We start from the raw sequence: 24,260 nt of genomic DNA, 5'->3' as shown, positions 1-24,260 counted from the left end.
ACAGAAATTCACGTGAATGTGTAGCTCGGTTTAAGTACTGGAATTTTTAAAATAGCTGCTGCTGTGTCTTTTTTAAGACTTTGACGTGAAGGCCTCAGTGTCACGTAACCCTGCCTGCCTGGAGTGGACTTCAATACTCGGATGGTGTCCCATCTCTTTTTCATGGTATATACAGCAAAGAAACAGGCCATTTGGCCCAACAAGTCTATGCCAGTGTTCATGCTTCACACAAGCCTCCTCCCACTTATCTTCATCTCCCCCTTTTTGCACTGTGGAGGCCAGAACAGTACAGGAAGCATTGTTGCGATAACTTCAATTTATTGTCAATCAGGACTCCCAGATCTCTTCAATTTTCCATGCACAGTACATACTTTCCATTTGAAGTAAGCAATTTCCTGGATCTATTGTTTCCGTGTGAAGCACTTTGCATTTCTCTACATTTGAATTGCACGTGCCCCCTGTCTGCCCATTTTTCCCCAAGAGGATTTGAAATCCTCTTGCAGTTTATCCTGTTCAGCTTTGCAGTCCAACATCTTCATCAACTTTGCATTATTTGCAAATTTAGCCACTGTGCCAGTGCCTTCTAGCTCCAGATCATTCATAAAGATATTAAACAAGAGGTCCGTGCAAGACCCCACCAGTAACATTCTCCCATCTTTTGATAGTGATTGCTTATAGACAGCCCCCTTGGTTTAATTGTTTCCTCAGCCTCTTTAGTTTGTATGTAAGGAAGCAGGCCACATTGTCTGATCTAGTCATTCGATGAGGCGCTGGATGTCCTGTTAGCAGGCCTGCTACAGTTTGTTTTATTTTATCCTGGAACTGAGAATCGTTTGAGTCGGGTATCTGTGACTCAGCCTCGGATCTTTGAAATCTGACCTGATCAACGTTTCTGTCCAGAGGCAGCTCAAGTTGGGAATAAATACGATGAACTTGCAATCTTGCTCTATTTCACCTCTAAGTCACTGGTGAGGTGGGATTCCATAGAAGCCTATTTGTGTGCTATGTAAAATTACAGAAGGATGCAGAATATCTTAAACATTTTCAAAAACTGTTTTCAAAGTGCCAATGAGAAATAAGGATTGTATTATTTTTGTCTGCTGATTTTCTGTTTGAAAATTTCTTTGAGTAAATTCCAATGAGTACCTATAGCTTGATCTACATAGTCTGTCCATGTGTTTTTTTTTTTCCCCCATCTTTTGGAGGGATTTGCAGTTTCTGGTACATAGCCCAGTGGTATAAGGATAAATTGTTGTCCAGTGCCACGTTCTCCCATATACTTCACATCTAAAGTTAAGTTTTGGTGTGTCGGAGGCTTGGCCTTGTATTGAGCCTGAGTAAAAAGAACTGGGAAGAAACCTTAATTGTAATCTGTTCATTTGAGATTTAAAAATTGATGCAAGAGATGTTCATGGACTAAATCTTGACATGTGCTTGTTCCAGGTAATGTCCATTCTCCTGCACGGTGATGCAGCATTTGCAGGGCAGGGAATTGTCTACGAAACCTTCCACTTGAGTGACCTCCCGTCATATACCACCCACGGAACAATTCATGTGGTGGTGAACAACCAGGTGCAGTAATTGTAGTAGCTGAATGGATTGCATGCTCTCTGACTGTCCCTAATAGAATTGTCTCCCAGTAGAGATGGAAACTAGTCACTTGGCTTCAGCCATCCGGTGAATGTAAGTAGGAATTGACACGTGATTTTTGATTTAAAAATGTGTTCTTCTCTACAATAAACTGTGTAAGCCGCATGCTGAATTGAAGATCTTGGCAACTGGACTCTGCTGCTAAAATGCATCTTTCTTTAAAGGACCCAGCGTCTAAAAAGCTAAATCACTGGACTCTGGACAATCCCCAGCCTCATCCGACGTTTACACTAAGGCTTCTCTGAGAGCAGCCATATTTGTAACATGGCCATTTGCAATCACCTTCTTTTCATCTGTGGCCCTTGGTAGACATGCTGGTGAATATGTTTTCGGACCTCCAGTCACTCTCTGCCTGGCCCTAGGATGCTGCCTAGTACTGTTCTCTGTCTCTCGCTCTTGTTTTGCTGGAAAGTAAGAGAAGGGGATTGCTAGTAGGAAGTAGGGTTATTCCATATTCCGTGCAGCAAGTGGAAGAACCCTGTTGAACTCGAACTACTAGCTGCTCAGATGTGTCTTCTGTTTCTAATGGTAGTGAAAACATTCACATTAGTGATGGGAAGATGATGTACCTCACCATGTTTTGCCCTTGGTGAGGAATTGCCTGGTTTCCACTGGACAAGTGACCACAGTGGTGTGGTTCAAATCAGGAGCTCACTGGGCGGGGGATTGCAAACACAGATCTGTATCCCATCGCTTCGATGCCATATTTCTTGAGTAACCCATGAGCAGGACATTGGCTGGGATTGTGACTCCTGACCTGTTGTTAACGTTGCTTCAGAAGGATAATTTCCCACTGTGCAGGGGAGCAATTACCAGTTGAAATATTAGTTAATTATCGCACTATTCTAAAAATGCCTTGAGCAGCCAGATGGTGTATTTTTAGGTTCTGTGACTTATGTTTTTGGGTTATTGTTTTGTTAGATTGGGTTCACGACAGATCCACGTGTAGCCCGCTCATCTCCATACCCAACGGACGTGGCCCGTGTGGTGAACGCTCCTATTTTCCATGTGAACGGTGATGACCCAGAGGCGGTGATGTATGTGTGTAATGTGGCCGCGGAGTGGAGGAATACTTTCCATAAGGATGTTGTGGTTGATTTGGTAGGTGACCGATCATTCGGTGGGTTAACAGCTTTTCTGCCTCTTAACACATGTGATCACCACGACCAGAAATGAATAACTAGTCTCCGTTTTTGTTCAGGTTGTTATAGAGAACAGGTACCACATGAGAAAGTAACTCACATCTGCAAAAGATGATTTTGTAATGTCGCTTGTCAGACAGAATAAGGTTCATGTACGAGAATTCTTTTGAACAATCCAATCCAGCATCGAGATAAAGATGAAGGTTTTGGGAAACCAGTAGTCCCAGTTAAAGAGCTGTAGTGACGCTTTTAAAACCTCTCGTTATAAATGGCTATTTTGGCCTGCAAAGTCACTTATTTTAATTAAGGCCTGAAACGCTGCTGTTATACAAATGGCATTGGGGGCAAAGCATCTCTGTGATGTGCTGAATAAAGCTACAGGGGTTCCAAAGAGCACTCAACAGAATTTCCCTGGAAAGAAAACAGCACTGTTTGTTGCACAGGAATCACTCCTAAACAAAGAGCAGTTGATCTGTGGCTTCAAAACTCCATCAACTCAAAAAAAAAAATGAATTCTCCACCTTCTGCCTCAATGGCCTGACAAACACTGAATTCTCAGGAACACAATGCTGGCTGTTCCTAATTACAGGCCAGAGTCCTAATCGTTCTCATCAAGTGTAACCAATTCAATCCCAGTTTATTTCTCTGATGTTTCCAAGCAGATGGGGACGTTGAGTCAATTTAAATAAGACTTGATTAGCGTCTCATATATAATATATTCACTGACGCTGAGCCAGGACGTCAAGTAATTCATCTTCGATCTATGCTGGGTTCAGTTGACCCATTGTAACCACAAAGTGCAGCAAGTATAGTCATTTGGGGGGGGAAAAAAATGATTCAAAAGTGCTCTACACAACCACAGAATACAGAAGTTCCCTGTGCACTCTGACAGAACCTGCATATGTGAATGGCAAATACAGTTCGAGTTAGATTTGTCTGGTTGTGAGATTAAAGCACTGGGGAGCTAGTCAGTAGGGGGAGAATGACGGTGGGAGAATGCCAGAGGGGTAATGGTAGGCATCAGACAAGCCAGCAGGTGTGGCAGTGCGTCATTTTCTGGGCTCTTTATCGGGAAGTCTGAGTGAAATCTGGTTGTGTATTTAAAGGTCTGCTTTCGACGCAATGGACACAACGAGATGGACGAGCCGATGTTCACCCAGCCGCTGATGTACAAGCAGATCAAGAAACAGAAGGCCGTGCTGAAGAAGTATACAGAGAAGCTGATGTCTGAGGGTGTCGTTACTCAGCAGGAGTTTGAGGTTTGGAGTTAATTTTATTTTCAGTTTCGAATGTTGAATCCTGTAGGGGGGTACGGTAATGTGATTCTGTTACTGGACTAATAATCCAGAGAATGTGAGTTCACATCCCACCATGGCAGTGTGAGAATTTGAATTCAGTTTTTTTAAAAAATCTGAAAATGAAAAGCTGGTTTCAGTAAAAGTGACCGCGAAGCTCAGGGCCGTTGTGTAAAAACCCAACTGGTTCATTCGTGTCCGTTAGGGAAGTCCTTACCCAGTCTGGCCTATAAATGACTCCAGTCCCACATCAACGTGGTTGTCTTTTAACTGCCCTAGCAAGTGGCCTATGAGCAACAAATGCCGGTCTTGCCAGTGACTCCCCATTCCCAAGGACAAATAACAAAATTTTTAAGAACCTTGAACAGCAGATTTCACTCAATTAAGTCATAGTACCATGGCAACTCTGGCACGTTTATCTTTGGTGTTTCACTAGTTACACAAGATCTGTTTGTGACCTGAACAGGACATCCAAGAGCCTGGAAAATAAATCAATGCCATTGCACACCAAAATGGCACTTCCTTTATTTATCCACCTAATGGAGTACTTGGCTCAGAAAAAAAGGATTGTATGACAGATGGGTACAGTCAGATAATTTAACTCTTCTACTCTGAACTTCCCTTTCTGGATTCCTTGATGTGGTTAAACTTTAGAACGTGTGTATGAATTTTGAACTGAGTGAGCTTGGAAAATCCTACTTGCCAACCAGGGCTCAACTCTAAATTTGTCCCCAAAGTCACAAAAATAAAAAACACTTATCGGCATCAGAAGCTGATTCGCTCAATGACACTCTGTGATTTCCCGAGTGGTGTCACTGACACCGAATGCACAAGTCCCTTGGAAAATTACTGTTTAACAGCACATTGTTTTCACAGAATATCATTCTGATCGAGCTGATAAAGTTAACTGGAAGTGCATGTGGTCAGTCAGCATCTAGAGGATTAAACTAGATTTAAGGTTTAGCTGTAACCCTCAGAACTCTTAACAACATGTATGTGTCAGTGTCACCACAGCTATGTGTTTAAGATGTTGATGACCCCGGTGTGTGTACAGAGCTGGTGTTTTAGTTGCATTTGCCACTTCTCAAGGTGTGTATTTTTTGCTTTTTGGTTGTGTAGGCGGAAATGGCCAAATACGATAAGATTTGTGAGGAGGCATATGCTCGATCCAAAGATGAGAAAATCCTGCACATTAAACACTGGCTCGACTCCCCGTGGCCTGGTAAGTATTTCAGTGGACGATACACTGCTTTGCTGTTTGGGGCAGGCAGAGAAGGTGTAAAGTGTCCTAGGCCCAACCATCTTCAGCTGCTTCATCAATGACCTTCCCTCCATCATAAGGTCAGAAATGGGGATGTTCGCTGATGATTGCACAGTGTTCACTTCCATTCGCAACCCCTCAGATAATGAAGCAGTCCGAGCCTGCATGCAGCAAGACCTGGACAACATCCAGGCTTGGGCTGATAAGTGGCAAGTAACATTCGCGCTAGACAAGTGCCAGGCAATGACCATCTCCAACAAGAGAGGGTTTAACCACCTCCCCTTAACATTCAACGGTATTACCATCGCCGAATCCCCCACCGTCAACATCCTGGGGGTCACCATTGACCAGAAACTTAACTGGACCAGCCATATAAATACTGTGGCTACAAGAGCAGGTCAGAGGCTGGGTATTCTGTGGCGAGTGACTCACCTCCTGACTCCCCAAAGCCTTTCCACCATCTACAAGGCACAAGTCAGGAGTGTGATGGAATACTCTCCACTTGCCTGGATGAGTGCAGCTCCAACAATACTCAAGAAGCTCGACACCACCCAGGACAAAGCAGTCCGCTTGATTGGCACCCCATCCACCACCCTAAACATTCACTCCCTTCACCACCGGCGCACAGTGGCTGCAGTGTGTACCATCCACAGGATGCACTGCAGCAACTCGCCAAGGCTTCTTCGACAGCACCTCCCAAACCCGCGACCTCTACCACCTAGAAGGACAAGAGCAGCAGGCACGTGGGAACAACACCACCTGCACGTTCCCCTCCAAGTCACACATCATCCCGACTTGGAAATATATCGCCGTTCCTTCGTCGGTGGGTCAAAATCCTGGAACTCCCTTCCTAACAGCACTGTGGGAGAACCTTCACCACACAGACTGCAGCGGTTCAAGAAGGCGGCTCACCACCACCTTCTCGAGGGCAATTAGGGATGGGCAATAAATGCCGGCCTCGCCAGCGATGCCCACATCCCATGAACGAATTTTTTTTTTAAAAACCCATACAGGAGAAGGTTTCTTGGATCGCTTAGCCTTTCAGAAGGAGTTTTGTCATGTTGGTGCCTGGAAAACCTGAAGTTGGTTTGGCGATCATCCAGTGCAAAGAATAACATCTGAATTGGTGCATAACCTCCAACTGGCTCTACTGTCTGAAAAGGAAGCTGCCATTGTTGACTGTCTGTCCTGCCACTCTGCTGTGCAATTATGGCCAGAGAACATGATGTGGATATGTGCATCTTTCTTGCTTGGCTCAGCCTAACTGGTGGATTTGGAGGAGCTTTGTTTGGTGAATGTTGGAGGCAGAGAATCACTGCTATTTGAATAAACTCTGGTGGGGTAGCTGTTTATGGGATGAATATCTTTAAGTTGTAACCTACAATTGTACTTAAAACGTCTTACTGAGTCATGAGGAAACAGAAAAGGCAATCTTCAAGCTCCAAATGTGCTCGGGATGGGTGTACTGTTCAATGTAGCATTCATGACAAAAATAACTCTGCTCCAGAGATTGTAGAGTGCAGTGACAATTGTTTGTGTAATTTCAGTGGAATAACCAGGCCACAGGAGTGGGGTTTTTTTCTGGTTTGGGCTCCAGGTCTCTTGTGAGTGAGCTATATGTAGACCAACTCGCAAAATAAAAATCATCTGCACCAGACATGCACTAGTCTCATTGAATGGCGGAACAGGCTCGAGGGGCTAAATGGCCTCCTCCTGTTCCTATGTTCCGAGTCCCTTTCTGCTGGTATCGTGAGCTTTTGAGCACTGCATCTGCAGTGGGCTGGTTATCGAGGCAGTTCCATGCAGCTTCGTGCTTGTGTCATGATGTAACTGGGTCTCTGGTGCTGTGGAATGAGTGCAGACCAGTGAGTTTTACTCCGAGTGGTGCCACTGGCTGCACGGGACTTGTGTATCGGGAGTCAGTGACCCCACTCGGAAATCACAGAGCATCATTGCGTAAATCAGCATCTGATGCTGATGAGTATTTGTTATTTTTGTGAATCCCATTGGTTTCCGCTCTTGGTTTATTTCCAACACAGTGAAGTTGTAATAAAAATGCATGCATCATTCGTGTGACTGGCAGCAATGACCTCAACTAACCAGAGATCACATGAGTACTTTGGAGTCACATGAGTGTAGCCCTTCACTGCAGAGCCCCCTATGTGCTGTAATGCTACTGACAGCCGCACAAGATCAGGGGAGATCAGTCAAAGCACTGCATTGTTCTGCCAACCACCAGGAGAGCCTTTACTGAATGCTAGCAAAATAAGTATTGCAAAATGAGGTTTTTGTTCTTCATTTGAAGATATTGCTATTGTAAACTGATTTTCAAACTTAGCCACTTTTAGTGGGAAGAGTTTCAAAATCTATTGATTTTAAACAAGGCTTGATTTGTGTCCCCTGTATATAACATAACATTCACTGACACTGAGCCAGAGTGCCATACAGAAGATTTTAACAAGGTAAGAGTGCTCCCGGAAGGCGAAAGTGCAAAAAGCACTTGGGCACAGGTGGCAGAAAAAAGTGCAGTGGGGGTAGGAATGGAGCAATCCACCTTCATCTACATCAGGGTGCCTGGCAGCAGTATGGAGGTAGTTATAAGCATCGAATACCCTGACAGCTCATTGAGTTTATCAAGTAACCAGCTGAGTCCTACAAACCAGGCAAGTTCCAGGTTTTAAAAACCCTGGTCTGTTAGTACCTAGCTAACCTTGTCGGACTGGGTTGGAGTGCTGGTGTTGGCCTCAGCCTCCGCCTGCCCCCGGTTAGGAAGGGAAAAATCGGAGATGGTCCATGCTTCTGGTTGGCCTTGCTGAGGCTTGTGTGTGAACATTAGGTTCGAGCAGTGATGCCTTCCATTGTTAAATAACCTGCTAGCACTTCAAGCCAAGCCTCGCACGTGATTAGTGAGCAGGGGACCTGAGGCTGACCAGCAGCTATTGAGGGGTCAGTGCCTTGGGGAGGGGAGGGAAAAAATTAGCACTGGAAAATAAGTGTTTGTAACTAAAATATCTCCTATTATCTTCTGATCGTGGTGAGTGGAGAAGACTCACGTTTCCTGAAGAGGGAATGAAATGATAAATGAGAGAATTAATCAGCCACCTTGCACACCTCCCAGCAGGAGCTGAGTATAGGACTCCTGCCTGTCCTGTCTGAGTGAAAGTGAAAAGGAGAAGCAAAGTGTGTCTCTCTGTTGCCTTTTTTGAGATGTGTAATACATGTTGTCTCCATTCTGCCTCCAGGTTTTTTCACTCTCGATGGCCAACCTAAAAGCATGACCTGTCCCTCCACTGGCCTGAGTGAAGATACGTTGAATCACATCGGAAGTGTAGCCAGCTCTGTGCCGGTGGAAGATTTCACTATTCATGGAGGTAGATCAAAGTTATTTTGTGAGGACTCCAGTACAACCCCACAGTTCATATCTAGCAGCGTTGGCCATTGGCCGACACACATGGATATTTTTAAGCATGTTAAAAGAGAGATGAGAACAGACTATCTGGCCCATCAATGCTCACCCTATCCATTCGATGGTGCAACCTTGTGCCCCATCCTCCCCAGTCACTAACAATGCTAATTCCTGGGGGAAGGTGAAAAACAGTGGGTGGGGGGAACCTGTGGCCAAAAGCAGAAAAAAAACTGGGAAAAACCTCCAACTCCTAAAATAACCGAGCAAGCTCGAGGAAGCCATGATGCATCACTGGACGAACTGAACTAACATCAGACCCCGATATCTGAATTTCCTCAGGAACATCGGACGGTACATAACTCGAGATTACCATCTCTGTCTGTCAAGCCAGTCTCAAGTTCACAGAATACTTGCCCACTTCACAAGTTGTACAAGTTAACTATTACTTTCAAGGACTTGCGCTCCATCCCTCAAGCAGTGCATTCTAAGGTCCGATTTTGTTCACCACGAATGAACAGTGCGCTGATGGTTTTAAGGTGTTTTGCATTAAACTCCTCCAGATCCCTCTTGTCGTTTCCTGTAGACTGTTCCCATTTATTTTGTACCCCACTCTTTGTCTCCCTTCTCTGACTTGTCATTTCTCTACATTAAATGACATCTCCCTCTTCTTGGCCTAATCCTATAACCTATCCAGATCCCTCTGCAGCGGGTCCACCTGTTCCCCATTATTTACAACCCCTCCCAATTTGGTGTCATTCGCAAACATGTATGAGCTACTCCCTTAACAATTGCATTTTACAGCCTCTTATCAGTGCAGGCGACTCTGAAAAATCCAAACAGTAAGTTACAAAGCACATTGGCAGAATCCTGTTAACCAAAGGATGTGGAGCAGACGAGAAATGGGAAGTGGTAGGGGGTGGTGACTTTTTTTAAATGGGGAAAATATACTGGTTGCAGCAAAATTGGACCAGTCGGTGCTGGTTACTTCGCTTGCAGTTTCAACCTTTCATACAGCCTTAAAATGTAAATGTGTTTTTATATGGTATGCTCTTAGCTTGCGCTGTTCACAGGGTAGTTGTAGGTAGCCAGTAATGTTATAATGGGCAGCTGCGTAACCCATAAAAGAACTAGTCGTAGAAATTACAGTACAGGAGACCATTTGGCCCATCGCACTTGTGCTGGTGCGAACTCTTCAACTGGAACTATCCACTGTAATCCTATTTTCTTGTCCTTTTTTTATATTCTTCCTTTTCAAATCTGTATCAAATTCCCTTTTAAGTGACCACTGCAGTCTCTGTCTCAATATCCACTTTTGGTCAAGCGGTCCATGTTTCAATAAAGCTTTATGAAAGCATTTTTTCTAACGGCCCCCTATGTTTTCCTGGTGTTAATCCTGAGTGTATGTCCCCTTGTTATCAATTTGCCAGCCAGTGGAAATGATCTAGTACTACTTAACCCCTCAATTTTTCATTATCTGGGCATTGCATTTGCTCTGCTAACTATCTAAAATTTCAGTGCTAAAATGGTTTTCCATTCCCTTCCTGCAGGTTTAACCCGTATTCTAAAAGGCCGCGGAGAGATGGTGAAGAACCGCACAGTGGACTGGGCCTTATCTGAGTACATGGCATTGGGGTCCTTGCTTAACGAAGGTATTCATATCCGCTTGAGCGGGCAGGACGTGGAGAGAGGAACTTTCAGGTAATGATCAAAATGAGCTGCTTCTGACTATGTTTTGAAAGTCTGTATGTGTTCCCTCGCTCTGACCATCTCCCTCTTCTCAATAAACAAGCATAGAATTTGTATAGCACCTTACGTCCTCGGGACATTTCAAAATGCTTATAACCAATGGATTACTTTTGGAAGTGCGGCCATTGCTGTTAGCTGAAGCATTTTACCAAAACCTGGTTTGTCCTTTCAAGAGTTGAAATGGATTTGCTTTAAGTTTGGTTGCAAGCTGTCCCAGTCTCTGAGAAACTGGTCTGGGTTTGAGTGCAACCATTCCTGGGTTCATTTTAATGCTACGCTTGGCCTCTGGGTTGACTTTGAAAATGCAAAATATTTTTGCAATGTAGCACAGATTGCAGCGGTTCAAGAAGGCGGCTCACCACCACCTTCTCGAGGGCAATTCGGGATGGCCAATAAATGTTGGCCTTGCCAGCGACGCCCACATCCTACGAATGAATTTTAAAAAAAAATTTACAATTTACCGCAAGAAGGATTGGGAGAGCCGATAGAATGGGGTTGAAGTGGTGGATTGAAATTGTGTGCTTGGTATGTAATGTAGGGTGTGGTAGGATCCATGCAGATCTTAACTACTTGGGAGCTTGTCAATTGTCGCTATCTGCCAGGTAAACAATGATTGTTTGTATACACTGTGAAGATAGGGAGTGAGTAATGAATGAAGGAGTTGAGATGTTGTCATAAACCTCCATTTAAATTGTCTTGATGTTCTATCAACCCCTCAATCCAATGTTTCTCAGGAACACTCTTCACTGTGTGTTACACCACCAATTACAGTTGTACAGTTGTACAGTTGCTGGTATCTGATACTAAAGGAAAACTATTGTGTGTGTGTCTCCCTCAGCCATCGACATCATGTGCTGCATGATCAGAACGTGGATAAGAAGACTTGCATTCCCATGAACCACATGTGGCCAAACCAAGCTCCGTACACTGTGTGTAACAGCTCACTCTCCGAGTACGGGGTGCTGGGTAAGGCGTTTTGCTTTTTTTTTTATTTCTAATAAAACTGCTCCGAGTTTGCTGAACAATCAGTGGGGGGAGGGTGTGAATCTGTACACAAGCACGGAATAACCATGTAGGATTGAGATGCGTAGTGAATAAAGGGCACACAGAATACACTTGGTTTGATTACGGGAGGAAAAGGTGGCTTGTGTAAGTTTCCTGTAATTGTTGGCTCAAAAACTGAGTCCACAAGTCAACTGCTCTGAAAAAGCACAGCCTCTCAGTGAGGCCCTCGCATTGCTCACTGTTCAGCATTGAAGTGGAATTCAAGAGTGGCTGCTCACCATTCCCCTCCCCCAGTCCTGTGTTCACCTTTGATCCCAGCTATCGTGCTGCCAGCTCTCTCAACTTTTGACTTGTATTACTCTTGTCCATCAATGTAAAATATATGTAGATGTCATTCAGGTGTTCAACAAAGTAACAAAGAAAATCAGAACAGATAAATATAATTGGTACTTCTCAAAAAAAAAAACCTGTATTTTAGAAAGCCAAAAAATAGAAATGTGGAATACTGGGCACACTTGAAATAACGGGTCACTCCGTTTTTAGTGGAGCTCCTCCCTGCCCTGCCAGGGAAAGGGATGATGTGTGCAGTAATGAGCCAGAATACAAAGTCTCAGGTTAGCTGATCTCAGTCAGGGAAGCAGTTGGGTACTTACAACTGGCCTTAGTGCCCTTGAGCTCAAGAGGGGGAAAATTGGCCAGGGTTCTCACTCCCAAAACGTATCCACTGACCACCCCCCCCCACCCCCAGCTGCAAAGTGCACATGTGAATAGGTCAGAAGAGGGTCAAACTCAACCATGATGCCTTCTGGGGTTGAATAGCCTGCCGACGCTCATCATCTGTGCACACGCATGAAGAACGGCAGCCCGTATAAGGAACTAGAGGGTGCCTGGTGCTCATGAAACCAGACGAAGCAAAGTTTCTTGCAAATTTTCATTATGTAACGCATTGCTTTAATCTCCTTTTGCAGGGTTCGAGCTGGGTTTTGCAATGGCTAGTCCAAATTCGCTGGTTCTGTGGGAGGCTCAGTTTGGTGATTTCCACAACACTGCACAATGCATCATTGATCAGTTCATCAGCCCAGGTCAGGCCAAGTGGGTGCGACAGAATGGAATTGTTCTACTGCTTCCTCATGGCATGGAAGGAATGGTAAGGCTTACCTCTTTCAGGGTGGGAAGTTTCAGGAGACCAGTGCGAGCTGCCTGGTCCAGTCTTCGACCAATTCATGTGCTTACTTGGTGTCTGTAATAAATTTTTGGAATTGAGGCATTAATCTTCACAGAAGCAGTTGAGTGATGGAAAGGGTGTGATGAAACCTAATGGGTCAGCAAAAGTTACTGTGGTCTTGGCAATGAATTCACTGCAATGAACAGAGGCAGCATGTCCCTGGGCAGCATTGAGGCAAGCTAGGCAGTTGCCTTTGGGAGTTTTATTTTATCCTGACTTGCAGGAAAAGTTGAAGTACTAAAGAAAAACTGAGTGAGGGCAAAACTTCATTACAGGTGAAGAATTTTAAAAGCTGGAGTGCACAATTAAAAGCAGAAAGTGTTGGGAATAGATAGCAGGCTTGTCAGCATCTGAAAACAGAAAATTCAGGTTAATGCTTCAGGTGGAGACTTGCCCCCACACCCCTAACGTATATTTTCAACATTTTCTGTTTTTATTTGAGTTTTCCAGGACTCAAGTTTTTCTCTTTCACTAACGTACAATATGATATTTGCAGGCAGTAGTAAAATGCCAAAAGTTGGACAGCCGGGTTTGTTGTGGGCAACCGTGTTTAAATTGATGAAAATGAGGAAGAGAATAAGGAATAAAAAATATTTTTGTCACTTAAAAATACAATTCCTCAGGAAGACCAAGCCAAAATAAGATGAAAATTGGAGTTAAATAGATGAGATTGGACCTAAATGTAAAATTAAAACATTGGTCAGTAGCGCACAACTTTTGGAACAGATGTTGCAAACTGGAACTGATGAATAAAGTTTCAGTTCACATTGAAGCCTCAGTTTGTTGCTTCTCAGCATTCCTCGTGGCTTTGTGAACTGTGTGAGAAGATGAAAGCACAATTCTGAGGTGCTTTGAAACATAAATTTAGCAAGAGGTTGCCTGAAAAGACCAGAAAGTTGATAATTGAAAATGTGGAATTCTTTTCATTCCATTTGTGAAGCCAAGAGTTGAGAACCTAGGATTACATGTCTTCCCAAGACTAAAACTCATCCAGAGATGAGACCCAAACTGAAATTATTATTTTAGGAGTAAAACACTGGCAGGTCTCAATAGAAGCTTAATACTAGCTCCAGGCCAGTGGGGCGCATTCTAGAAAAACTCGTTCATGGAACCATTAGCAGTGATGTAATATATCCCAGCTGTCGGGGACTGAAATTAATACATTTTTATTACTTAAAAAAAAAAAGTAAATATCTGGAGTAGTTAGAATGATGCTGTTTTAGCCATTGAGTGCTGCTGGTAATGATTGTGAAATATTTTTTTCACCTTTTTTTTGTAATCAGTGCAGTAGATTTTCCTCCCCCTCCCACACTTGCACGCATTGATCAGTTAAAGATTAATCTTTGCGTGGCGCTTTATGTTGAGCTATAAATGATTTATGGCTGTTGTGATGGTTACAGGGACCCGAACATTCCTCCGCCAGACCAGAGAGATTCCTGCAGATGTGCAACGATGACCCTGACGTCGTCCCGGTGAGTGCTGAGGAATAGTGTGGGCAGCCTGAGTCAGGGACTGGGGCCCTGGGGGCTGCGTGGGTCTGGTGTTGTGGGATTGCACTAACTTGCATGATTTTGGTTTTTTTTCTCTCCAGAAAATTACGGAAGATTTTGCAGTACGGCAGCTGTACGACACTAACTGGATCGTGGTGAATTGCTCCACGCCTGCAAATTACTTCCATGTCCTGAGGAGACAAATATTGCTACCTTTCAGAAAGCCGGTCAGTGCAGTCTCGAGCTTGTGCGTACATTTCTGTTACTCCAACTGCTTAAGTTTTCTTATCTTTAGAACCCCTTGGAGCCGGGGGTCAAGCCTGCTTCCAGCATATGCCTGTGCAGCATTGGGCTGTTTCAAAATATTTTACACTTAGCTGTTTGTATTGGCCGAATGTCAGCCACCTTAACAGCTTGGCATTTTACTCAGCGCTATTCACATTGTTGGCGCTCAGAGCCACTTCACATTTCAGCTCTAAGCTTCTCGTGTCGATACCAGTGAAGAGCAAAGAAAATGCTGTCAGGCTGCTTCCCTGTTTCGACTTGTGCCTCCACCACAGTTCTCTTGGACCAATTACCTGTGACTCGGTACCGGCAGGTGTTCTTGCGGAGGTGGGGGGAAGCTTAATTTTTAAATTTAAAAAAAAAAATAATTCCTCGTTGGCTCAGTGGCCTCATCAGGTGTGGCGCTGAGCTGCCACCGATCAGGAAGGTCGCTGGTTTGATCCTCAATCTGTTGTCAATTAGCTGACCTGAGCTAGGGGTGCTACAATTGCCCTCCATCTCTCCAGGCAGGAGGTGGGGGGGAAATCGGCCAAGGTTCCTGCTCCTGATTGCCATTCAGTGATCCCTGATGGAAAGTGCCCATGTGTGTGTTTGAAAGGACAAGATTGGACTCAGTTGTGACGGCCTCTTAGTGGGACAGGCTGCTGACTAGACTCGCACATGAAGAATGACGACTTGGGTGAGGTACCAAAGGTCTACTTGGGGCTATGGAACTCTTCCCCGCAAAAAGTTCAGGCCCTCAGGAAAGGAGGGGGTGGGGGGGGGGGGGGGAAGAAAACTGCAGATTTACCAGCGTGCTGTGTGTAGTATGTGTATGATTTTAAGCACCACGTAACCGGGTATCAAGGGATATGGAGCAAAACCATGTAAATGGAGTTGAGGTTCAGATCAGCAGAACAGGTTCAAGGGGTCAAATGGCCTACTCCTTGTGTTCAGGCAAACTCCAAATATGGTTATGCATAAAGCAGTGTATTTAATAAAAACTGGTCACAGTGATCCAAGTCAGCAACTTCACTTTGCACACTCTCTTGCACGTGTTCACTCTTGTGTGCTATCTCTCTCATTTGTTCTCGTGTTCGCTCGTTCACACTTTCTCTTTCCACCTGAATTTGGATTTGATGAGGAAAAATGAAGGTAATTATTTTTGAGATCAGAGGTGCAGGCATTTACCCCACAATAATTGGGAACATCCTGCCCCAGGTACAGACGTCTTCAGATAGACTCGGAGGCAGAGGTGCCTTGAGAGGACGGAAATTGGGAATGCTCAGAATTTGACCGAATTGTTGCATTAATCAGAAGGGAAGCTTCTTCTGAAACCATCTTTTGGAACAGATTTGGACGTGACACCAATTGGTAATCGATGTCTCATTTATTAATAGTCAAATCAAACATGTAAAGGTATCATATTTAGACAAAGATCAAAACAATATTACCCCATTTGATCTCTGGGCAGAGGTTGTAATTAAGTTGACGATGTGGTCGTTTCAAGTTCTCCCACATTGAGGTGGTCTTCCAGTAAGTCAGGTGCTCGTCTGACAGCAGTGTCAACTTCAGACAGCTTGGTGAGCTTCACTGATTCCTCTGCCTTGAGCTCAATCGATGTTGGGTTTTTATGTCACCCCCCCACCCCCAAAACCCAGGGCAGGAAACTCACACCATATATGGAACAACATTCTATAAGGGTCTTGCAGATTAACGACCCTTATAGATTAACAAAGTTGTTTCTCAAAGAATTCAAGATGGTGAGCTTGTTTTAACATTACTCATCTAACCCTGAGACCCTATTGCAAGGTAGTTTTTCAAGGTGGCCAGTTTGTTTGACCGCACTCGTCTGTCCATGTCGTCATGATCCTGGTCTTACCGCTATGTTTGGATTATCGTTCTGCTTTTTGGGTCATTATACCTGTTTTATCACGTAGCTGCCTTGCCTCACAATGAGGCTGACAAGGGTCAGTCACTAGTCAAAGGTGAACAGTTTTACAATTCAGTAAAATAAGCTGCACAGTCGGCAAAACACACAGCACAGCTTGCAGAGCATGATGGTTAAGAAAAAGATGTCAATTTTTCCCTATTTCCAATATTCTTACACTTTCCACTTTGCTTTTTTTTCAAACTGTTGCACTGAGATGGAGAAGCATTTGAACAAGAAACAGGACTGACAAAGGGAGGTATTTCTTTGCACAGAGGTTGATTAACAGCTGGAGCTGATGGCCTGGAAGGGTGGTTGAGGCCAGGGTCCTGGGCTATTTTAGCCAGATGTTGCAATGCAGGAGAGTACAAGTTTTTGCCTTTTGTGAGCATGCTTGGGTGTGTGCCATTAAGATGTAGAGCTGCATATAAAGTTTTCTCAGGTTGCTCGTACTAACAGATCGTGGTCTGATTCAGGATTTATCACCTGTGAGGTAACAGTGCTGAGAAACAGCCCTTTCCAACCCTCCAGACCATAAAATTCAAACGGGACAAAATGGCAAGTAAAAGTTGTAAGCACAAATAGGACTCAGTTGCCGATTTGAGGGTTGGATTGTGGACTGAAAATGGCCCATGGGCTGTTTCGTGGACAGCCCTGCTACATTGAGAAAATGTTGGGCTTGGTGTCTGGAAGGATGAGATCAAATAGGTTGAAGTGTCTCTTTCTCCGGTCTTGTGAAATGTGCTGTTTGAGAGGTGACATGCTGTCTTGTACCTCTTCAGCCAGATGCCCACAGCACACCCAACAAACACATGTCCAACTGATACTTTGATGCTGTTCAGAGGGAACTAATCCATTTACTTTTCTCTTCATTTTCAGCTGATCATCTTCACCCCCAAATCATTGCTGCGCCATCCTGAGGCTAAATCCAGCTTTGATGTAATGCTCTCAGGTATGTTGGTGTGCCTTCAACAGGGATCCCTCACTTTCTCCTGTACCCTTAAGGTAGTGAAAGTCTTGACATTGTTTGCAGTGTGATTCCTTCAATTGATCATCTTGTTTGTATTAGTGGCCATACCATTAATATCTGTGTGAAACAACCACCCGAACCATGCTGTCTTGGCCATCATTATTGGGTCAGAACGCCGTGTTTCCTTCCCGAGTAACAGTGCCCCATTTTCCCATTGTTTCCCAAGTGGAGTGAGTCGATCAATGGAAGAGAAGCAACTCTGTTTCCTTCCTGCTACAAGCAAAGCCTCTTCAATGACTTTGGTTTTGTTTTTCTTGGGTTTCCTATAATCACTCTAATCAATCCGTGGTCTTACCTGTCTGTCTCTGCCTTGCACTGATGGGATTCACTTCATCCCCTCTCCACAGCCCTCCACTTAGAGTTCGCATCTCAGCCGCTGAGCATTGCAGAACAGAGGGGCACATGCTTCCTCATCTGGGGAGAGGAAGTCCAAGGACGAAGCCCACTTGCACCTTTTCCCCCACACCACCTTGGTTGGGAGGATCGGAGCAGATTGCTCTCCTCCCTGTCTGGGTCTAGGGTTTTGACACGAGAAAATGAGGACAGATTAAAAGTGGGATGGGGAAGGACTCATTGGAATGAGTCTGTAGCTTGTTCTGGCAACAGTAGAGAGTCCCGACCTGCATATAGAAAGGAGTGAGTGAAAGGAATGTCTGGGCAACAGCTGTGCAGTGTATCTCCCTCCCATCACTAGTAATCCTAACTCCTGGGGAGAGGGTGGAAGCCTGTGACCATTTTCAGGGAAAAGTGTGGAAAATTCTCTTCGACTCTGGAAAGCAATATAAGCTCCAGGAGACCATGGTTACCATGACACATCACTGAGAGATTATCTAACCCAATCTATTGGGATGCCTCTGAAATTGTCCAGAAAGATCGAGTTAGTTCAGTGGTTTTCTTTTAGCACACAGTGAGGCGAAAAATGAGGCATGTTAAACTCAGCCCCTGCCTACCAATGGCGAGGTGTGTAGGTAACTCCATAGTTCATAGACCCTTAAGGAATATTAGGGTTGTGATACGCCTGAAGTTACAGATGTGCATGTCTGTCGTGTATACTTTGCTTGTACAGCGTAGGCTTTCATTCAGTGCAAGACTTTGTTGGGTGACTGTATTTGTAGTACCTGTTTGTTCAGCAGTGTAAGGATTAATAACTCCACCAGTTGTATTTTACTCTTGAGGTACTGATTTTTCTGTTCGATTAAAATGGAGTGGAAAAGTGGAATCCTTACTGTACTCAGCTACTCAACAGAAAACAGAAGCCCAAATGGACCAGAGGCCCCATATTTAATCTCTGGTCCACATTGAGTTGACAGATCGCAGCCGGGTAGCAATTGGCTGGCTACGATTGGCTTCAGTGCCCATGAGCTAGGGAGGGGTAATTCGGCTTAGATCCTTGCCCCGATTGTTAGCCAGTGACCCCCTGCTGGAAAGTTGGCATCTGTTGACACAGGATTAGGGTCAGCTGTGCTGGCCCTCACCGTTAACTAACTTCCTCACACTCAACAGGTTTTAGTGACTGAGGATCACTGTGAGCTGTTGCAGGGTGATTGGTGCCTTTGGGAATTGTAGGCCAGCAAATGAAGAAGGGGGAAAAAAAAGTCTGGTGGTAGAGGGGAATGGATGGAATAGGTGTATACTAGTAAGAATGATATATGCACTGACAGCACGTGTATTAACTTCTCCAGGTACAGAATTCCTGCGTGGAATCGTGGAGGATGGACCTGCAGCTCAGAAGCCAGAAGAGGTTAAGAGGGTGCTGTTTTGTACTGGTAAAGTATACTATGAACTGGCAAAAGAGCGCAAGAACAGAGGCCTGGAATCTGAGGTTGCAATCACCAGGGTGGAGCAGGTGAGCCTTCCAACTTCCCTCCCTCTTGTAGGAAACTGCATGTTTTTCTTTAGTGACACAATGCCTATCACCAGAGGTGTAGCGGAAAGGTGTTGGCTTTTAAACTTCTCTTATTCCAGCCTGTGCTGAGCTCTGTGACCTCAGCCAGGGCAGCAGTAAGGGTGCTGAAATTGGCCTCAGTACCCCCTGGGGTTAGGGAGAGGAAAATCATCAATGATTCTCAGTCCTGATGATCAAGTGATCTTTGCCAGAAAGTGTTTGTGTGAACGCGGGGATTGGGCTCGGCTGTAATGCTCCCCATGTTAAATAGCCTGCCGGCACTTGCTGTCTGGATGCATACATGAACAAAGGACACACTGAGGTACCTGAGAGCTGCAGGTGGCTGTCCCCCAGCAAGAGTCCGTGCCTTCAGGTGAGAAGATGGATGGGAGGTCAGGTCAGCCTATTCCCTGGAAATCACACTCTGGTGTTGCTAAGTCCCAGGTAAAAGATCCTGGAAGAGGTATGTCTAAATGGATTTACCATCATTATTCAGTCTTCAGACTGCCTTCTCTTCGTTCTATCCAGCTTTTAAGGTAACCAGGCATAAACCCTGTTAGATCAGTGTAGGAAGCGGCGGGGTCGTCTCCCCTGTAGAAGCTTTCCGTTCACATTTTCTATTGTTTTGGGGGGTAGAATGCAGCGTACACAATGGTTTGTACTAAATCAGGGATAACTCTGCCTTTAAGGAGCTTCACTATTTTGTGCGTGTTTCCCTCTCCAGCTCTCTCCCTTCCCATTCGACGTGGTTGAACAAGAAGCAAAGAAATATTCCAACGCTGAGCTTGTTTGGTGTCAGGAGGAGCACAAAAACCAGGGTTACTATGAGTATGTGAAGCCACGTATCCGGGTCACCACTCGCCGTGAGCGGGCTGTCTGGTGAGTACGGCGTTCGATCGTGTGGCGCCCAGCCCCGCGTCCATTTATTGTTAAACTCTTTATTTGTAGCACACTTGGTGTAACGCTGAGCACATCGGCCAGAAAGTTCCTGATTCGATTCCTGGTCTACGCTGAGTTAGTTCATCTCTGTTGGGGTTTTACAGTTGGCTTCCATTGCCCTGGGGGTCGGGGGAAGGGGGGTCGGGGGATGAAGGTATGGGCGTCCAGTGAGTTGGATTGGACCCACGACTGAATATCCTGCTGACTCCGACTCTCTAGGCTCACGTGAAGAATGGCTGCCAGGGTGAAGTACAGGAGAGCTTTGGTGGCTGTGGAACCATATTCCAGCGAGACTTGGCACCTTCAGGAGAGGAAGGGAGAAAGCTGGGGTGAGGGGTAGACACTAACATCATGGACATCAAGGTTAAAAAGGTCTCACTAAAAGTAGAGTTGGGACCCCAACTAAACAGGAAGGACTCGACTGAAAATAAAATCAACAGTCAAATGAATCCAGCCAGGTGAAGTGAAGATTAAGGAGCAGATAAATCTAATCCCACAAGGGCCTGTTGCCTGACTGGGTAAGTATTCTCAGCCATGCCTGGAAAGACTTAAATGAACACCCCAACAGTGGCAGTCAAACCTTTTTGAATCACAGAAAGTGAAAGCAAAAAGATAGCAGCTGAGGCGATGGGACAGGGTGCTAGGTTTCCCCCACCCTAGCAGCTGAGGCGATGGGACAGGGTGCTAGGTTTCCCCCACCCTAGCAGCTGAGGCGATGGGACAGGGTGCTAGGTTCGCCCCACCCAGTTTAGTTTCAAGCAGGCACGTAGAACAAGATTAGCAGCTTAATTTTGTGCTCTTCAAGCTAAAGAATGTTGGTGCCGGGGAAGTCAACATTTTTTTTATTTCGGTCATCCAGACCGAGTATTAACAATAACAAGAAGGCGGCCAGGTGTAGCAGGAGTTAGAAGTCGAGTCCAGCTCCCTCTATTCTGTCCTAGCAGTGTACTTCAGTGCCACCCTCAGAAGTAGAAGGTCCCCGACTGAGCCAATGTGACATTTTTCCATTTCTCTCACGGCCATTCAGTGACCTGAATGAGACCGATTTAGGGCCTAATGAGAAGCAGTTCTGTGCTTTCAGCCCATACCCAGTAAGAAGGATGATGTTGAAATAGCTTTTAGTAGACTGCTTTCAACACGCCCAATCACTGCAGAGCAACAACCAACAAAAGAAACAGAATGCTGAACTATGTCACCGAGAGAAGAGTGCAAGTTAGAGGAAGTCGTGCTCAAACCATGCAGTGCTCAGTCACTCCACACCTTGAGTACTGTTGTCAGTTTCGGTCACATAAGAACATAAATAGGAGCAGGAGTAGGCCATACGGCCCCTCGAGCCTGCTCCGCCATTCAATAAGATCATGGCTGATCTTCAACCTCAACTCCACTTTCCTGCCCAATCCCCATATCCCTTTATTCCCCTAGAATCCAAAAATCTATCGATCTCAGCCTTGAATATATTCAACAACTCAGTGTCCACAGCCCTCTGGGGTGGGGAATTCCGAAGATTCACAACCCGCTGAGTGAAGACATTCCTCCTCATCTCAGTCTTAAATGGCCGACCTCTTATCCTACTACTATGCCCCCTAGTTCTCGACTCTCCAGTGCAGCGGGGGGGGGGGGGAAAAGGGGAGAGAGAGAGATCAGCCTCTCTGCATCAGAGGCAGGTCCAGAGAAGAGCCGCAGAGCTAATCTGTGATATCAAATGACTGGAGAAACACAGACTCTATATATCATCGAAAGGAGGTGACAGAGCTGGTCTTGGTAAAAGTTTGTAAGATAGTAAATGGGTTAGAAAAGGTGGAAGTTTGTAAGATAGTAAAATGGGTAAAAGTTTGTAAGATAGTAAATGGGTTAGAAAAGGTGGATCTGAAAAATGACTTCAAATTAACCTGAAGGGACAAGGGTTCAAACTAATAAACGGTAAATTTAAGACTGATGATAAGGTGTTCTTCACATACAGCAACCAGCACATGGAATGGACTTCCAGGTCGAGTAGGAAAGTCAAAAACCCGGAATCGTTCAAGAAACAATTGAACGCTGTGATGGGGAGACTGCAGGGTCTTTCTAGATGGGCTGAATCACCTTCCTCACCTGTATCAATCTTGTGAACTAGGTTGAGGCTGCCGAGCTCATTTCAGCTGAGACTCTTGCAGCCAGGGGCGAGTTGCATCCCGTCGATCAGGCCTGTCTTCCAGGTCAAGGCGCTTGTTAACCGATGGTCTTTCTCTCCTCGGCAGGTATGCTGGCCGTGATCCGGCCTCCTCCCCAGCCACAGGTAACAAGAACACTCACTTACAGGAGCTCAAGAGGTTCCTGGAGACCAGCTTTAACTTGGACTCCTTCAAGAACCTGAACAACTAGGACCTTGTCTTGGATTCACTCGACATCTGAAACTTCATTTTCCGTCCTTACTCTTAGGGACTTAGGCTGTGCATGCTACTGAGATCTTCTAACTACAATTGGCAAGAGGCTTGTTTCTGCAGCATTTAGTTCAGATAGAGAGAGAAAAAAAAAATACCTCGAATCAATACAGGAATTATGAAGCAGAAAACAGCTGTGTATAAACAGGCCACTGACATGCTTTTGCTTCACCCGCTCCCACTTTTTAATGTATTGTTTAGTTTAACCGAGCAGTTGAAGTAATAAGGTGTGGTTTGTAAATTTTGTGAATAAGGAATTTTTCTATTTCTGAACTAGCTGTGGGCTAACTCCCGGTCGATGGCTGGATCACGTTCCGATTTTAGCTTCCTCTCTCCACTGCTACACGAGTTGTGCTCGAGACTTTAACCGTTTATCATTTGGAGAAGGCAGTGCACTTTCAGCCTGTGCCAAAATCAAGATGACGATGTTTCATTCACCTATTTGTGGGGGGAGGAGGAGAGAGTTTTATCTCAATTACCACTTCTTGAAACTGCGCAGTACAAAAACTGATTTATTTATTTTGGTACAAATAAAGTTTTCAACTGAATATAGCTTCATCAATAAAAGACTTTCTCCTCAAGCAACACTTTGTTTTGTTTTTTAAAAAAAAAATGTCTGGAGTTGGTCTGAAAACAACTTTTTCTTCTTGTACCGTGCCTTTAACACAGTGGAATGTCCCAAGGTGCTTCACTGTGGGGGGGGGGGCAAGAGTCAGGGGGGGATGAGAAAAGGTGAGATCAGAGAGAGTTTTGAGGAGACTCTGAAGGGAGTGGAGGGAAGTATTGAGGGGTTGTAATGGTTGAAGGCTCTTCTGTAGATAGTGGAGCAGGCGATGGGGGAGGTCGCATGGTAGGCCAGAGTTGGGATGTTGGACTGGAAGAGGATGCAAGGGCATAGCCATGAAGGCATTTGCAAATGTTTTTTTGAAATCATTGCATGGAGGGGAGGTATAGGAGATGATGGGTGAGTAGGATACAATGCTGGTGAGACTTTTGGACAAGTTGGAGTTTGTGTAGGGTGGTGATTCGGAGGCTGGTGTGAGAATATTCGAGAAAGCAAACCCAGAGTGAGACAGGCACAAATGAGAGTTTCAGCAGCTGTGGAATGAGGTAAGGAGAGGGGAAAGCAATGTTACTGAGGTGGAAACTGGCCATCTTGGCAGTGGGTCGGATATGGGGTTTAAAACTCAACTTGGAGTCAGACAAAATATTGAGGTTGCACACTATCGCGTTCAGTCTGAGCAAGCAGCCGGGGAGCGGGCACTGAACACAATTGAGAGAAAGGACAAGTTCTGCTGTTGCTAATGTTCAGATGGAGAAAGTTCCACCTCATCCATGACTTGATGTTAGACAGCTCAGTGATAGTCATAGAATTGAGGATGGTGATGGAGAGAAAGCTGTGTGTTATCAGCATACAGATGGAAGCTCACTTAACGTTGAACGAAAATATCACTCAGGGTAGTATGTGGGCAAGGAGTAGGAAGAAGCCCTGGATGGAACGTTTGTGGGCTTGCCGGAGGTGACTGCGTGAGCGGGAGGAGAAACCGTTCCGCGAGATGTGCTTGACTTTAT

General features: G+C 45.1%; 1 protein-coding gene across 4 annotated transcripts in view; it reads left to right on the top strand.

Annotated features, from left to right (window-relative positions):
* The window catches only part of LOC137335848 (2-oxoglutarate dehydrogenase complex component E1), a 78,869-nt gene extending 55,600 nt beyond the window's left edge, over positions 1-23,269 (top strand). For all 4 annotated transcript variants that reach the window (XM_068001322.1, XM_068001320.1, XM_068001319.1 and 1 more), the window contains 14 exons: positions 1,444-1,572; positions 2,572-2,751; positions 3,899-4,051; positions 5,207-5,309; positions 8,591-8,719; positions 10,302-10,452; positions 11,339-11,466; positions 12,474-12,652; positions 14,131-14,202; positions 14,322-14,447; positions 17,294-17,366; positions 19,127-19,290; positions 20,054-20,208; positions 22,506-23,269. In XM_068001322.1, the coding sequence (XP_067857423.1) occupies positions 1,444-1,572; positions 2,572-2,751; positions 3,899-4,051; positions 5,207-5,309; positions 8,591-8,719; positions 10,302-10,452; positions 11,339-11,466; positions 12,474-12,652; positions 14,131-14,202; positions 14,322-14,447; positions 17,294-17,366; positions 19,127-19,290; positions 20,054-20,208; positions 22,506-22,629 (1,866 nt within the window). In that variant the 3' untranslated portion in view covers positions 22,630-23,269. The remainder of the gene's footprint in view (positions 1-1,443; positions 1,573-2,571; positions 2,752-3,898; positions 4,052-5,206; positions 5,310-8,590; positions 8,720-10,301; positions 10,453-11,338; positions 11,467-12,473; positions 12,653-14,130; positions 14,203-14,321; positions 14,448-17,293; positions 17,367-19,126; positions 19,291-20,053; positions 20,209-22,505) is intronic.
* Positions 23,270-24,260: the final 991 nt, after the last annotated feature.

Source organism: Heptranchias perlo, chromosome 20 (genome assembly GCF_035084215.1).
Source record: "Heptranchias perlo isolate sHepPer1 chromosome 20, sHepPer1.hap1, whole genome shotgun sequence".
Lineage (NCBI taxonomy): Eukaryota > Metazoa > Chordata > Chondrichthyes > Hexanchiformes > Hexanchidae > Heptranchias > Heptranchias perlo.
The sequence above is the reverse complement of the archived record's forward strand: the minus strand, read 5'-3'. Positions and strand labels throughout refer to the sequence as shown.